The 17,639-nt window shown below is 41.9% G+C and overlaps 1 protein-coding gene across 2 annotated transcripts; it reads right to left on the bottom strand.

Moving 5' to 3' along the window:
* Positions 1–25: 25 nt before the first annotated feature.
* bmerb1 (bMERB domain containing 1) lies at positions 26–17,501 on the bottom strand. 2 transcript variants are annotated; one of them, XM_039813885.1, is made up of 6 exons: positions 17,223–17,501; positions 10,325–10,445; positions 6,242–6,315; positions 2,806–2,920; positions 1,609–1,691; positions 26–1,481 (listed from the first exon to the last, which is right to left on the bottom strand). In XM_039813885.1, the coding sequence occupies exons 1-6, from the start codon at positions 17,308–17,310 to the stop codon at positions 1,294–1,296; spliced, it is 669 nt and encodes a 222-aa protein (XP_039669819.1). In that variant the 5' UTR covers positions 17,311–17,501; the 3' UTR covers positions 26–1,293. The 2 variants fall into 2 exon arrangements, with proteins under 2 accessions (XP_039669819.1, XP_039669902.1); XM_039813968.1 differs by having other exon boundaries at positions 26–1,476; positions 17,223–17,495.
* Positions 17,502–17,639: the final 138 nt, after the last annotated feature.

Below are 17,639 nucleotides of genomic sequence, written 5' to 3'. Positions count from 1 at the left end.
AAATAACTCCATATCACCCAGCGTGTTCCTGAAAGATGCTCTTTATTTAAACATGTATGTACAGGTATAGTTTCAGCTTATTTTCTGCATATTTGTTCAATATTCAACACAAGGACCTTTTTAATAAATTCACTACTACTACAGAACGCCACGTTGTCAGAATAAAGAAGGTAAAGTGACAGAGCAACACTTTTGCTTGACATGAGTCCCTAATGTCCTAAAATACACTCAAAACGTACACCGTCTATTCATTTCCTGGCGTTTTTATCATAAAAATGCAAGATTAAATTCAGAGGATGCAAGTTGTTTGTCAGCAATATCCGTAACTATGAATGATGTCGTACTACCACGGTCTATATTTCCCAGTAGCTGATGGCTGAGATGACGTTAGTGTGACCAGTGATGGGACTCGTTGGACATGAGCGAGCATAGTGGATCGTGTTACAAAAAAAAGAAAATGCACCCCATTATGTTTGCATATACAGGGGTTAACCAAAAATAATGAAAGGGTTGTGAACCAGTGGAAACACTGCTACAAAAGTAGGTCATATATGTTCGCATTTATGTGAAATGCAAAAGTTTGGACACCTAATACCGACCAGACTTTATATTTTATTTATTTTTTTGCCTCTGCCAAAGCTTAAAAATCCAGTACAGCAGATATTACTGGATCACGGATTATAAATGAAACTGGTGGACGAGCCGATGCATGGAGTCAGAATGGATGTGACTTAACTGGCAGCCATACGGTTTGGCTGAGCCGCGCGTGTGTGAACAATGATACAAACGCAGAGTTGGGGGGGGGGAGTGAAAGAGGTTCACTGGTTGATGTTAAAGGGTTAACATGGAAGAATAAATACCTGTTGTCAAACATGTCGGGATGATAGCTGATGTTTATTTTTTTCTTCCTGTCAGACGGAGAACCCCAGCATTAATACTTCACTCTGTTGACATTGTGCTTGTAGTTCTGTAAGTGCTTCCACTGTTTATCGACCCTGATCATAGACCATATTGGCATCTTAAAGGAATGTTACATGATGGAATGACCCATTCTAATCCAAATTGAAGGCCTTTATCAGATTTGTATTTACAATTCCCTTTACTTCACACACACTGTGGACCACTTACAGAAGCCTATTGTGAGGTTACCCTCAAGCATTGATTAGGGATCAGCTCCCAAACTCCGGGCTCAAACTGTGTGGCTGAAACTTTATCTCTTATCGATTCGATTACTAACCGGATTCCTGAACAGCTACCAGGTTCTCTGAGTCACAGGAAGTGATGCATGGCGTGTCAATGCGATGTGGGTGTGTTGTTTTCGACACGGGGGACAAGGTCGTAAAGAGGTCCGTGTCCGTTACATGACGGCACACTGGGTGGCCCCGCAGCAATCCTTAATGATGGCCACTCCTGACTTGGTGATGGATGGTTTGTTGGGGGGCGGCTCTGGGATTTGTCTCTTGGGCTTTGGAGGATCTTGCCATTAAAAAGGAAAAAAAAAGAGGTAAAGGAGATCATCACACAGTGGATGTGAAAGTGAACAACACCCCTGCCCCCCTCTCACTTTGTGTTTGTGAATTCCCACCCTCCCCCCCCCCCCACACTCACTTTGTGTGACTTTGAGCTTCTTCTCCAGAGGCATCAGCTTCAGTCTGAGGTACTCGGCCATCTCCTTGTCCTCCTCTCGCTCCCTGGGGGGTTAAGGTACAGTCACATAGTCGGCTGTTTGAATACAATGCAATCACTACGACGGGGGTTTTGAGTCCCTGAATAGCTTTATGTACAGTATTTGTATTTATTATAAGGATCCCCACTAGCTGACGCCTAGACGACCAGCTAGTCTTCCTGGGGTCCAGAACAACACTTAATCAGACAATATTAAAACAATTTCATAACATATACTGATAAGAATATTTTTAAAAAAATAAATTAAAATATATACAACAATATCTGCTTACAAAACTAAATAACGAGAACAAAAATTACGATTAAAATTAAATGAAAACAATAAACAGAATAAAGTAATATCTTGAAAACAAGTTATATATTACAATATATGGCTAACATTAAGGTAGATCACATTAAAATAGACGAAAATCTGACATTTTTTCAGTAAGCTACCTGAACTGCAGTTTGTGCCTCTTTATGGGCCTTTTTGGCATGTAACAGTAGGAAAAGCACCGGTAAATAAATAATAAAATGAATGATGGCTGAATACCATTTAGCTGTTGAGGTTTCAGGGTCCTGGAACTGTTCATGCTGAGTGACTGTCGTGACTCTTAAACAGAGCGGAGCCACCTGTGTTTTTGGTAGCCGTTTGGTAGGTATTTCCTTGGTCCTTATATATTATTATATGTATTTATTTATTTACAACACAAGATGTAAAAGATGTATTATTTTTGTATAATAAGATAGAATAACAGATTAATTTGATAGTCCACTTTTAAAAATGACCTTTGAAGTTGCTCCGAAATACTTTGCTCATCCAGTGTTCTAAAACCAGCGTGTGATTTTACATTATTTAATATTACGTCTATCTGAAAGTTATCTCTGTCACACTCTGTGGGTTATTAGTGGGAGCGGAGGAGGGAGTAGAAAAATCAGACACACACACACACACATACACGCACGCAGCAGGTAGATGCTCACATTTAATCTAATGGGTCTCTTTCCCGCTGTTCCTCGACCATCCTATATCTATCCAGTGAAGAAACAGTTCAACCCAACACTGTCTGAGTAAACAAGCAATCAGCCGTCTCCCGCTGATCCCGGATATTGACTGTGCCTGTGTGGGAGCGCTCTAACCTTAATCTCTCCACCTCAGCATCGTCGACCAGGAAATCCCTCTTCTGCACCAGTTTATGAATCTTCAGGATCAGCTCTTCTTCTCGCTGCCTGTGCTTCTTGTTTTTTTCTTTCTCTGGGGAGAGGAGGAAGGAAAATGAAAGTCATAAACAAATAAATGGATGGATGACTAGAGGGACAAGCAGACTGAACTGAAAACGTAGTATTCTCCTCGCATCAAATATAAATGCAGGTTTTGCAACGTTGCAACTTGACCTTCCGGCAAAGTCAGCTGACACGCCTAGTCCCATCACCAACCCTAATTCCCCCTCATGTATAATGTATGACAAGGCACTGATTCATTCATGCAAATGCTACAGAGCTCTTGTTTTTCATTCGGTCGCAGTCAGAGATCTACAAACGCAACATCCTCTTTGCTTTGTCCTAACCTTCACACTCCAAAGCACAGAAAAAGACACACATAAACCGACCCAACCGACACACACACACACACACACATGCACAAACAGTTGCAGCGGAAGGTTTTTCTGACACTGCTAGGTGAGGAAAAAGGGGTTGGAAAAATGATTGCAAACATCAGCTCTTTCTCCCATCCGGAAACAAAGTGGAGCGGTGCGGCTTCAGTGTGTATTCCCCCCGCGGGCAGAACAATCTGAGGGGCGCATGGCTACAACGGATAAATCCCAATGTCAGAGGAGCCGGAGAGGAGAGGCTACAGAGTCTCTTTGTCACGTGACTCTCATTGTGCTGGAGTGAAGTTAATGGGCTGCCAGAGGCCCCCAGCAACTGTATACATGAGGCCCCAGGGGCTTGTGGGAATGTCAACGAGGGGCAGTTTTTGTGTGACAGCGTTCAGTTTGTGTGACCGGTAATCCCAAATTGCATAGGGGGTGGACACAATAATAGGATCGCTTTCAATATTACAATCCAATCAAAGCTGCAGCCACCTTTTGAGGACAGCGAAGTCACATCTTCTGGATTTTTTTTTTCTGGGAATTTCTTACCAGCCTGGAGGAAGTTTTCATTCATCAATTACACACAAACAGATGGTGGATATTTTATGGGCAGATTCCATTCATTTTTTTTATAATATATTTAAAGTTGACTACTTGTCCAAGACAAAAGTAAATTAATAAAAAATTCAGTATTTCTGTAACCGGATTTTATTTCTGGCATTATGGAGAAAATGTGATTGAACAGTAAAAATGTTTTTTTTTCTGCTGATGAGGAAGTGTGATATGGTCGAAAGCTCCTGAACAAGCATGTAAGTGGACCTTAAAGCTAGATAATGTACATTTTGAATTAAAGAAATAACACATTCTTCCTCCTACAAATTAAAAGTTGAATTTACAAGTAATAAACACACCCTTGCTTAACTTGACACTCGCAGGTTTCGCTTCTACAGCCTTATGGTCTGGTATGACCAGTAGCTTATGGTGGCTAATGCTAGTTCATGTTAGCAAACTTAAAGGGGCGCTATGCAGTTTTGGCCGGCAAAAGTTGCAAGGGTGGTTTTTCCGCTCACAGGCGCTAGGGGGAAGCGAGACGACCACCATTCAACCCGAAAAAAGTCATATAACCATTCCAATGACTCCGAAGCTGTTCAGTTAAGGTACATAAAGCTAAAAAAAAACTGCATAGTTCCCCTTAAAGGTGCCCTGTGGAGTTTTCTTGTTATATTTAGATTTTTTCCCCAGTTATATACTGTTAAACTACATATTTGCATTTGACATCCCTTAATAACCACTTGTTGCCACAGTTACCGCTGTTCAGGAAAGGTTACATAGGATCGCTTTAAATTGGGGTTGTCTAGAAAACGTTCTCTCTGGGGCAGGTGGGGTGGAGGATCCATGACCTCAGTATTTTTTGAATCCTGACTTCAGCCCTAAATCAAATCAACACAAATCAAAACATCACAAATATTCACACAAACATAAGCTTCACAAGATTTGGATTTTGTTACATTATCAGTTGTTTCTGTTATTTTGTCATCACTCCGTACAGCGCAGGGCTACATTAGCCTGACAAGCCAGACCCAACATCAAGATGTTGGGTCAGGGAGCTCCCCATTGGCAGGGCTCAATCCGAGGGGCGGGATAAACGGTTGTCTTTCAAATTCCCTCTGCACTCATAGCCAACCAGAGCAACGCTAGTTGATAGATTCAACTTTTGCCGTATCCCGTCGGCAAAACTCCGAACACATCTTCCTTTTTTAAGAATGACTTCAGTGACGTTCTTTGTTCTTTTCTCAAAGAAAATCTTAACTCCAAGTCTTCCAGAGTCGCGGCCAAAGCCGATTCGAAAGACTGTTCGCCAGCAGCAGCAGCCATCTTCTTTGTTTTCAAGTAGCAGGGAATTCACGCGGAACGGTCGCAACTCTGCCATCATTATGTTAAGCCCGCCCACCGACTCTATACACGATGTGATTGGCCTGACCAGAATTTGGTTTTTCCAGCTCGCAAGCCAACGGAGAGTTGCTAGACTGACACTGGCTGCAAATTACATTTGCTGCCCCTAGGGTGCGTCTAGATTTCTAGGCTAGGGCTACATTACAATGGGTTAAAAAAAACGCACTGTGATTGACAGGTCAGTGGTGCCTTTCCCAAAACAGCTGATAAACATCCATGTTTGTCCTGTGTCACACTGGGACTGACTGTGGAACTAAACCAATATTTGATTCTGTCCTCTGCGCCACAAACACACCACTTTTACATCCAGTAAAATAAGTGTTTACTGAAATTCATTCATTCAGCTCATATCATATTGCCTTCACAGTGATGATGCATGTATGTGTGTGTTTGTGTGTGTGTGTATGATTATCTCTCCCTCATAACTCCACCTTGTCCCTGAGACTTACGATCAATCCTGTGTAGTTTAGCGTAACGACTCTTTCTATAAATCACCATGACGCCTGCTGAGGTTGTGGGACTCTGTCGAGCTGCAAACAGAAGCACTTTCTGCCAAAAAACTCTATTTTTGGCCGAGTCCAAACAGGGAGAGTGGACAGTTTTGCACACAGAGGATCAATTTTGAGAGGTTTATTTCCTGATATGCTTACAGATGGTTTTCTTCAGCAGACAGGAGCTAAATGTGTGTGTGTGTGTGTTATGTGTGTGTGTGTGCGGGCTTGTTTAACTATATTCATGGGGTCCAAAAAACGGGAGTCCAGTATACTTGTGGGGTCCCTACAGCTTTGTGGGGCCAAAATGCTGGAACCCACAAGTTTAAAGGGCTGTTTGAGGATTAAGACTTGGTTGTAGGATTAGGGATAAAATTAGGTTATGGTTAGGGTGAAGGTAAGGGTTAAGGTTAGGTATTTAGTTGTGATGGTTAAGGTTAGGGTAAGGGGCTAGGGAATGTATTATGTCAGTGATGGGTCCCCACAAAGATAGTGCCACAAACGTGTGTGTGTGTGTGTGTGTGTGTGTGTTTGTACCTGGTACTGTGACAATCTGTCTCAGCTCCTGCTTTAAACTCATGATGTCTTTGCAGAGCTGAATGTCATCCATCCTAGAAGAAAAATGTGAAAGAAAACAGTAAACGGCTGGCCTCCATCACATTAAAGAACAACAGATGTTATTATCTGCATCCACTTTGGATGTCTTTATCTGATTGGAATGATGTAAGGCAGAGTTGTATTGTATAGTGAACTCTGGAAGGAAAGGAGACGCAGCTGAAAAATCTGTTGGGAAGAATCAAGGCGCCAAATGTCATTTTGATCAAGTGAAAAAATTCTGTCAATTTCCAAAAGCACAGAAATTCATTTTTTAAACATGAATATGACCCTAATTATATATAACACAGAGTAAATGAAAACATCCCAACTAGGGCTGGGGAAAAACAGATTTTATTTGTTATGAATCAACCCTATAATTCACACAAACCGTGTTAAACCGTGGTTTTGTGGTCAATTAACATACCAGTAGCTTGGTCCTTACAAACAAAATGAGCTATCACACGTTGGTTGTACCCCCTCTTTTCTTGTTGTTATGGCGATCCAAGCAACATGTGCACATCGGAGTTTCTTTGTGTCCCATTCTCCTCGATGGAGAAAGAGGCTTCTCCGTTTTCACCTGTGTTATTGATTTGAGGATGTTGTACAACATAAGGGGATTTCACTCTTACTTGGATTCTATTTCATTTCTTTTTTTTTTTTTGACAGGGACAGTGCTCATTAATCAACAGCAAAGTAACTGTAAATGAGCCAGAGTTAGCTCAGCATGCTAACGGATTCTATTCTGTATTATGTTTGACACCTTCAGATTTCTAAGAAAGGGCATTTTCTAACAGAAATTTTCTAAATCCTACATATGTGTAATTATTTATCATAAATCTTAAATGCTAATTTTCACTTAAAACGTCATCTTTTTTTTTTTTTTTTAATTCAGCTTATTCTGAAAAAGAAAATGTGCTAAACATCCTAATTTGAAACAAATAGATTAATAGCTACGAGACTTTGAGAGGCAGATAAAAAGAAGTAGGACTGAAAGGCTTCCTATAAATGTAGATATTCAATTAACAATCGATATCAATCACAGAAAAAACATCAAATCCTCCCATCTGCAACCCCTAAAGGGAGTGTTTGTCATGTTTGCTCAATAAAACACTGAAACAAGTACTCAACTATTCCAATGATTGAATAATGGATTAGTCGACAAATCATTTTGAGCTCTAATGCCTGGTGCTGTACTGTGAAATCCACTCGTGTACTCGTGCAGAATCTGCAGATGGAAAACATGCAACATAAATCAATCCACGCTGCACTCTGAGCCCCCTGCAGCCCTGACGTCTCACCCTCTGGGCCTCCACGTTCTCCCCTCTTCTACACTGAATTCCCACCTCTCTCTCTCTCTCTCTCTCTCTCTCTCTCTCTCTACTCTCTGTGGAGCAGTGACAGCTACCACCGATTTAATTCTGTCTGTGATAGATCAGGCCGATGACTCATCCACAGCCTCCTCTTCCTCCTCTTCCTCCTCCTCCCTCTGCATTTATCCCTGTTGCTCTGTATTACACCTCCCTCCTCTCTCTCTCTCTCTCTCTCTCTCCCCTGTGACCCCTCCCATCAGCTTCTTTCTCCTCCTCTCTTTCTGTTTATCTGTTTTTCTCTTTCTGCCTAGTGCTTCACTCTCTCAATGCTATTTGTGGATTCCAGCAGCTTCTGCACTCTGACACTCCATCTGCTACTTTGTGTGCGTGTGCGTGTGCGTGTGCGCGTGCGCGTGTGCGCGTGCGTGCGCGTGTCTGTTTAAGAGCCGTCTTGAGTCACACAGAGGCGACAACAGAGACGTAAAAAATAAGCAGCGTGGCGGCCTAATGAAGCATTTTAAGTGGGCGTGTGAATCAACATTATCAGCTGGGTGAGCTCTCTAAGATGTGTATCGGCTTCATCCGACACGTCAACCATCATCCCGCCGCAGATGTTAGGGGTGTAATGACCCACAAAATACACCCTTCTGTTGGATATGATACAGTGCTGCTGAGACATTGTGATACAGTTTGGACACGTAAAAATAAACCGTGCCCAAGACAGTGGCCTGTACTTCCACTGTCAGTTCAGTTTTATGATATGCAAAAGGCTGTTTGACCCTTCATAATAATGTAGTGCAGGTTTTTTTCCTTGTTCATTAAAAGAGGGCTTTGAAAAGTAAAAAATAAATATAAAAACAACAGGATATGGTGACAACAGACAACAGATGATATCAGCTCGACAACAAAAACGGCAGTATTTTTTTAAGCTACGCTGAAATCGTTTGATTCATCACATATAGTGTGAAATCCTCCATCACAGAATAGCTGCAGAAATGAATGATCCTGCAAATTGGAATAACTGAAAATACAACGTTATTTCATGTTATTGATGCCAAAATCATCCTGCTCATTAATTTAGAACATTGTCTGTAATGTTCTGATACAACCAAAGACATTTAAGATATATTAAATGTAAAGAATATGGTAAAATTTCTGGTGGTTGATGTCGAGCCCTACGTGTACTGTGAGTCTGTATTAGAGCTGCAACAATTAGTGGAATAACCTGATCGACATAAAAGTTATAATTGATTAATTATTTAAGCAAAAATGCCAACTATTTGATGGTTTCAGCCTCGAAAATGTCAGAATTTGCTGCTATTATTTGTCTTACGCTGAAGCACACTGAACATTTAAGGATTTTGGACTGTATTTGAGAGTGAATTCTGCTGCCTGTTTTACGATATCTAACAGGACGAATGACAGGACGTTGAAATTCTCCTTCAATTCCTATTTGCTCACTCGCTGTACACAAACTGGATATTCATTTATTCATCCGCACAGTTGGCATGAATGAACATTGGAAATACACGGAGACTATTATTGTGAAACAGGGGCGATTCTAGGATCAGACCTTTAGGGGGCCTCAGCCCCCTAATGAGAATATGACACGGATACAGTGCCTCGCAAAAACCCCGCCTGCTTAATCAGTAATTTCATTAGCCGCTAATCTCTGAGCTAGCTACGGAACAACAACGTCAGCTAACGTTTTTTTGACACTACGATGGAACTAAACCTGACACTTCATGAGTCACAGTGATAACGACCACTTTGACACAATGTTCTAACATTCAGCAATTTTAGTTATCTTACGTTTCAATTTGGGTTCTAATCTGCGCCATGGAATTACCAACTTCTCTGGGGAGTCAAGCACAACCACCTCTGATTGGCCAACACTACGTTTCTGTTAACCCTTTCCTTGACGGGGTTACAGGTGCATAGCATCGGCGACAGACACACAGGATATTAAACCTGTTTCAAGCCCTTTGAACCTGTAATTGGTTGTCCTCTGTCACTAACAGACAAGTTCGCAAACTCTCACTTGAAGCACTAAAATTGATTTAAAAACAATTTAGTTTTTTATTATTATCATTTTTAGTGGGGCTGAGATGAGGGTCTAAAATCGCCAATGTTGTGAAAGGGTTTTTACCTATTTTCCCCCGGTTCGTTGCAGCCCTAGTTTTTGTTGAACAAGACAATGAGTTGGTTACTTTACAAAATGTACTGCTACAGTATTAAACTCTGTTTTTGTCTGATCTATTTATATCATCCATGTTGTCATGCTCCACGTCAAGCACAGTCAAAACATTCACATGATCAACGCAGCGAGGCTTTAGACAGAGAAGAAAAAAAATACAGTAGGCCTATGTCATCCCAAAAACTCAGAACCATAATCCTTGAAGCTGATGTTGATGATGAGCCAATGAGTTCATCATGGTGACTCATTCAGCTGCCATATTGGCATGTCCAGGCCTCTGCATAATCAATGAACAAATGGAACGCCTCTCTCTGTCTTAAGCAGTCTTGAAACAGACAACTTATATCCCAAAGGAGAAGAAGAACTTGAATGTCTTTGCAGTGTGTCAACACAGAAACCTCATTATCCACTCAAGAAAAGCCGTAGGAGTTGTTATGACACTGTATCGATTCGATCTTTGTCAGGCTCTATTACGTCTGGTGTTAAAACACAGAAATTGACCGTTCAGCAACTCACATGAAACGCAGCTCCGACTCCCGGCGTACCAGGACCTCTCGCAGGCGCTGAATACGAGCCATCTCCACCTCGATCTCCTCTGGAGCCATGGTGCTCTCTGCCATGGACACATCTGAATGACCTGGGAGGCAGATGTAGAGGGAAACAGGGATGAGTCAAAATGGATAAGTAGGAATAAAAAAAAAGAGAGGAGGGAAACAGGAGACAGGGGGAGGGCAGGAGGAAGAAACCTCTACTAGCCTAGTAGTGAACAGTGTTAGAAGAAGTATTCAGATCCTTCACTTAAGTAAAAGTACTCAGGGGCGTTGGACTGGGGGAGAAAAAGGGGACTGAGTACCCAGGGCCCTCATGTGAGGAGGGCCCAAAAAGATGGTAGAATGAATAGCTGTGGATGCGGGGAGGGGCCCATAGAAAATGCCTTTCTACAGGGCCCAGAATTTTGTGCTACGCCCCTGAAAGTACTAATACCACGCTGTAAAAAGTCCTGCATGGAAAGTGTTACTTAAGTAAAACTATGTAAGTATCATCTGGAAAATGTACTTAAAGTATTAAAAGTAAAAGTACTCAATGCAGAGAAATCCTCACGTTTTAGAAATTGGAAACGATTAAAACTGTTCTGTCAGTCAACTGTCTAATGGTCTAATCGTTTCAGCATGACTTGTAGGCCGTTATATTCTTGGCTAGTTTAATTCATAATAAAACATCGGATTTTATAAACTACATGTGTTTTGTATGCAACAATCTTAATTTGTAAAGTAACTAGTAACTAAAGCTGTCAGATTAATGCAGTGGAGTAGAAAGTACAATATTTCTCTCCGAAATGTAGCGGAGTAGAAGTAGAAAGTGGCACGAAAGGAAAAGACTCAAGTAAAGTACAAGTACCTCAAGTTTGTACTTAAGTACAGTATTTGAGTAAATGTACTTAGATACATTCCACCCCTGGTACTGGGATTGTTTTTCTCCAACGGGACAGCTCTGCTCTAGACGTGTCTGTTAGGCACTTCTCTTCACTTTGGACACTGCTTCAGAGTTTAAAAGCAGGAGAAAAAAAAAAGGACCTACACGTGACTGAATGACAGATGTAAATCGTAAATGTATTTTCCGTTGATTTCATGTGACAAATGCATCCACACGTTCCTCGTTTCTGTCTTTTTAATCCTTGTAAACCAGGGTCAGCGTTTTGGCAGACCCTATTTCTCACCTCGTCTCCCTGTGGCGTGTCATCTCACATCAGCCAAAAACATGATATGTAGAGAGTAGAGATGGCCCGATTCCATCTTTTGCGTCCCGATACCGATTCAGATACCGATACCTGAACTTGCGTATCGACTGATACCGAGTACCGATCCGATACCAGTGTGTCATATATTTTATTATGTTTTAACAACTGTATACTACTATCCCTGTATGGATGTGATATGATTTCTATCTTTGTTGTCGGTCTGGCTCAGGTTAAACTCTTTGTAAAACATGAACAAACACAAACAATGAACGCCGTAGAACTTTCTTTTATTATCCAGTTTGACAGTCAGTTATAACGGAAAAAGAACATAAATAAACTACTTGTTTTTCTTGTATATTTTCTTTAGGGGTTTATTACGTGGTATCGGATTGGTGCATAAACTCCAGTACTTCCCGATACCGATACCAGCGTTTTAGGCAGTATCGGAATATCTCTAGTAGAGAGCAAGCAGCATGTTTAATTGAGAGAGGTGATTCACAAGTGTTAAAGTCACAGCGTAGCCTCGGGCACAAATGACTGTTTTCCATTAAAAGGCTTCAATCACTGATGATGTGAATGTGTGACATGAAGAAAAGCAGGATTCAAGCATGTAATACAGGCACTTGGAGATCCTTCTTTTCTTTCTTTTTTTAGCAGAAGGTTGTTGAGGAAGAGAAACAAATACCTTCATGGATCAATGAGCAGCTGTGGCTTCTTGCTGATTGGGTTATTTCTCCCTGAACTGGACCACTGACCTCACATTCTTCATATCTGCCAATAACAAACACTTACTACACTGACCAAACATGTATTGCACTGATCAATGCACTGACCACTGCAAATGCTGCAGCTCCTGCAACAAACTGACCCTTCCAGCACCTTACAAACATACAAGCAAAAGTGTGCATCTTGATTTGCAGATACAAATATATTCCATACAGAGTTGATTGCTTATTAGTGTGTTGTCCTGGTTTCCTCCTCTCTTGTTGCATGTCATCAAGCTTTCTCCCTGCCAGTATTCCCATCCGCCTCCATTGCAAATCATTAAAGGAGCACTCCGCCAATGTTACACATGAAGATCAGTTGACTCGTCATGAGGAGTACTACTCAGCCTTTAAAACTGGTGTATAATATCTTCGGTGGCTCTGGAAGGAGCTTTGTTTGATGAAATACTATATATATATATATATATATATACTCACCTAAAGGATTATTAGGAACACCCTACTAATACCGTGTTTGACCCCCTTTTGCCTTCAGAACTGCCTTAATTCTTGGTGGCGTTGATTCAACAAGGTGCTGGAAGCATTCTTTAGAAACGTTGGCCCATATTGAGAGGATAGCATCTTGCAGTTGATGGAGATTTGTGGGACGCACATCCAGGGCACGTAGCTCCCGTTCCACTACATCCCAAAGATGTTCTATTGGGTTGAGATCTGGTGACTGTGGGGGCCACATCAGTGAACTCATTGTCATGTTCAAGAAATTTGATTTTTTTTTTTTTAAATGATCCGAGCTTTGTGACATGGTGCATTATTCTGCTGGAAGTAGCCATCAGAGGATGGGTACATGGTGGTCATAAAAGGATGGACATGGTCAGAAACAATGCTCAGGTAGGCTGTGGCATTTAAACGATGCCCAATTGGTACTAAGGGGCCTAAAGTGTGCCAAGAAAACATCCCCCACACCATTACACCACCACCAGCAGCCTGCCCAGTGGTAACAAGGCATGACGGATCCATGTTCTCTTTCTGTTTACGCCAAATTCTGAGTCTACTATCTGAACGTTTAAACAGAAATCAAGACTCATCAGACCAGACAACATTTTTACAGTCTTCAACTGTCCAATTTTGGTTGCTGGTGTAGCCCATCCGCCTCAAGTTTGTTCATGTTGTGGCTTCACAAATGCTTTGCTGCATACCTCGGTTGTAACGAGTGGTTATTTGAATCAAAGTTGATCTTCTATCAGCTGGAATCAGTCGGCCTATTCTCCTCTGACCTCTAGTATCAACAAGGCATTTTCGCCCCCCAGGACTGCAGCATCCTGGATGTTTTTACTTTTTCAGACCATTCTTTGTAAACCCTAGAAATGGTTGTGGGTGAGAATCCCAGTAACTGGGCAGATTGTGAAATACTCAGACCAGCCCGTCTGGCACCAACAACCATGCCACGTACAAAGCTGCTTAGATCACCTTTCGTTCCCATTCTGACATTCAGTTTGGAGTTCAGGAGATTGTCTAGACCTGGAACACACCCCTAAATGCATTGAAGCAGCTGCAATGTGATTGGTTGATTAGATAATTGCATTAACGAGAAATATTACAGGTGTTCCTAATAATCTTTAAGGTGAGTGTATATATATATATATATATATATATATATATATATATATATGTAATTATAATTTAGGGTTATCCCAGTTTCGTCTTCACACTTCAAAATTGTAACAGAAAACCTGTTTCAAACTTGGGAGCGTGGAGTTTGAGAGACCAGGCAGGGAGGGTTTGAGCTCTTCTGCTTCCATTTTGACCTTTTCAAAAATAAAAATCTGTCTCTCAGAAGGCCCCCCATTATGGAGTTGTAACACCCAATCAGTGGGGTACCCAGTAAGTATTATGCAATACTACAATACAATGATATACCACTACTCACGCGTCAAACTTCACTCGGTATCTCTGCAGGCCTGAATCTCAACAGTTATCTTCCACTTTTGTGCAGAACATGAATATTACACAGAGCCAGCAAATGTGCTACAGTGAGATTAGATGCCACACATGATACCTGCTCTCAGGGTTCTGTAAAAACGTTAATCAAATAGCATCCAGATAATCTCATCTGTAATCTCAGTTTATGTGCAGGGGTGGCGAGCGGCTCTGCCCTCTCCTGCCTCTCTGGATATTAGCTACGTGCTGTCCTTACAGCGATCTTTACTTTATTTCCATTATTGATTGATATGCTGATTTATTTCTTGCTTAATTGATTAAATGTTGATAAAAATGTCCATTACAGTTTCCCAGAATCCAGGGTGATGTCTTTGGGTAATTTAGTTAAAAATCACAAGGCTACGAGACCCAGCAAAGATTTTTATTAGAGAGGCTGGAACCAGAGATTTTTTTGTGTGCCATTTTTGCTTATTTTATTATAAAATATCCACATGGATGTTATAATCCTCCCGTCCATACTTGCTATTAAGCAACCCCCTCCTAACACCACTACACTGTAAGAGGATAGGTCCTTATACACCTAAATATAAAGAAACTATTTTCATCTTTAATCCAGAGGTGTAAACTTGACGCATGACATTTTATATATTAGAGGACTGGATCAGCTCCTCGTCCTCCTGCAGCAACATAAACTGCAGTCTGCGTTTGTGGTACTTTTCACGGATGCTTGCTGGAGACCGAGCTGACTCACCACAGCAGACAGAAGTGTGCACAGGAGGGCCCGGTCTGTTTGTGCCTCACTGATGTCGAATCATCACCTGACGTGTCTGCTGACGAAGAGACGCTGACGCCAAAATCTAACTTTACATCATTATCGGATACGAAACAAAGCAGGAGCTAAAGTTTGACAAGTGTTTCTTTCTTTATCTCCCTTATTTTCTCAGTGACTTGTTTTTCTTTGCACACTCCAGCCACGTGCTTATACAGAACCACCAATAGGACCAAGCTGCATTAAGTAATGGTGGCAAAGTGCCAGCTCAATGATGTCTTTAGAGCTCCCTCTCCTCTGAGCGAGCCACTCACACACACACACACACACACACACACACACACACACTCAGCATCGAAGACATTACAAGGAACGACCAGCGTCGATACGTCCTAATTAAAAGCAGCTTGTCCACCAGAGACAGGTGCGCTTAACTCTAAAGTCACCCAGGCCAGGCTAACACATAAGCATAACCTGCTCCTCACATCAGCTGCAGATGTGAAACAGTGTCCTCACACATTAATTAATCAGTTTGAATTAGCCCTGTGTCATTAAAACAAACTGGATCAACCGGATTAGGATGTAATGAGGAATAAACAGCCTGGAGAGCCTGGATCGTGCGCGGTGCAGCGGCCCCATGGGGCTCGACAACAGGGAAATGTCAGCATCTGTATGACATCCAATATGCAGACGCCCCTGACACATCCCACATCCTGCAGTCACACTGTAGCCTATACACTGCTACTGCTGCAACACAGGCACTATTTAAAAGAGGAGGGGGTTTGCCCTGCCTTACTTCTGTCTGTGACTGTGTGTGTGTGTGTGCGCGTGTGTGTGTGTGTGTGTGTGTGGTAGACACACACAGAGAGAGAGAGAGAGAGAGAGAGAGAGAGAGAGAGAGAGAGAGAGAGAGAGAGAGAGCAATGGCTGGATCCGTGTCTAAAAATATCCACTGCATTTCTTTTTCTTCTTCTCCGACTTAATCTGGAAGTTTCTTTACAGCCTGCTCTCTGTGATTGTTGTGAGTTGTTGTCAGTGGAACCGACCAGGACCCATCTTAAAGGACGCTACCGCTTTGTTGCTTCTGTCAACACATGCGTCATTCATCCGCCGTCATCACTTGGGATTTGAGAACGGGACAAAATAATAGAAACATCTAACACATCTAAAACGGCTCTGCAGCTGATGATGTTTATTTTTTGTGTGTTCCTTCCATCTTTATGGTCACTTTTGAGGCTGTAGGCTAGTTTGTGGTATTGTTTAGAGCAGAAGTCAACTGACATAAAAATAAATGGCACGCATCAAGCAAAATGCAAAACATTCTCTGACTCCAGCTTCTCCAAAGTGACAATTTGCTGCTTTTAGTAGATTTGGTTGAATATCGTTAGGTTTTGGACTGTGGGTTGAAAAAAAAAACAAGCATTTGAAGACTTCCCATTAGGCTCTGGCATATTGTAACAGGCATTATTTTTTTTTTAACTATTTCTAACGTTTTACAGACCAAATGATGAATCAATCAATTAATTAACTGAGAAAATAATTGTTAACTGCAGCCCTAAATGGGACAAATAAAATAAATGCAGGACAAAATAATAGGAACATTATTAACACTAATTATAATGTTCATTTTTAGCTGAAACTGAGTTAGAGAGGTGTTTATTCAGCTTTATAGACATTTCGTAGGCTGTAGTCTGTGGTGATGTTGTTATTATTGTGCAGAAACTCTAGTTTGTGCTTACCCCCTGTACAATTGAAAGTAATCACTAAAAGTACCAGGGTATAGACTTCTGGCTGCTCATGCTCTCTCTCTTCATGCTTTCTGCATCAGCTCAGACTGAATCAAATGACCACAAGTTTCAAAATGTGCTGGGCTTACTGTATTTGTGTTGTAGCCTACTCATTGGCCCAAATTCATTCACAGACCACGCAATAATATACCCACAGTGAGCATGTAAGGGAATTAATAGGCCCTTTAGCACCGAGGCAGCGCTACTGATCCTAAACCTTTATGAGTCACTATTAACCCTTTCAACGCCATCACTGCTCACTGGGGTTTCACACACACACACACACACACACACACACACACACACACACACACACACACACACACACACACACACACACACACACACACACACACACACACACACAGAGACACATTCTGCTGAGGAAACGGAGATGCTAAACTGCCTTTCCCACCAGGCGGTAAAACAACATCATATTTTACTTCGAGACGCTCACCTTTGTCCGTTGTCCACGCCGTTTCCGACACGGCGCCGTAGCTCCTGAGCGCGCGCTCGGTGTCCGAAATAGATTTCTTCAGTTCCATGTCGGTGGAGTGCCCGCGCGCCGAAACCAGGATACAAACGAGTCTTTGGCTCCTCTGTGTGCGTCCCTCCAAATGTATTTAGTAATTGGTAGGCTAATATAACTCCGCTTCACCCGGTGAAAAGGCTCCAGCGACCCGAGACGATGAGCATCTTCATTCAAGCTTTGAAGTCGACGTGTGGATGGAGAAAAGGATGCAGGGAGCATGCGCAGTGCGGTGCAGGGATGTGATGTGAAGACTTGGGAGACACCCACTGACACCGAGATGACGGTAAAAAATAAAACAATAGACACATAGTTGCACTGGAGTTTATTTTTTATTATCAGCCT

This window comes from Perca fluviatilis, chromosome 1 (genome assembly GCF_010015445.1).
Source record: "Perca fluviatilis chromosome 1, GENO_Pfluv_1.0, whole genome shotgun sequence".
Lineage (NCBI taxonomy): Eukaryota > Metazoa > Chordata > Actinopteri > Perciformes > Percidae > Perca > Perca fluviatilis.
The sequence above is the reverse complement of the archived record's forward strand: the minus strand, read 5'-3'. Positions and strand labels throughout refer to the sequence as shown.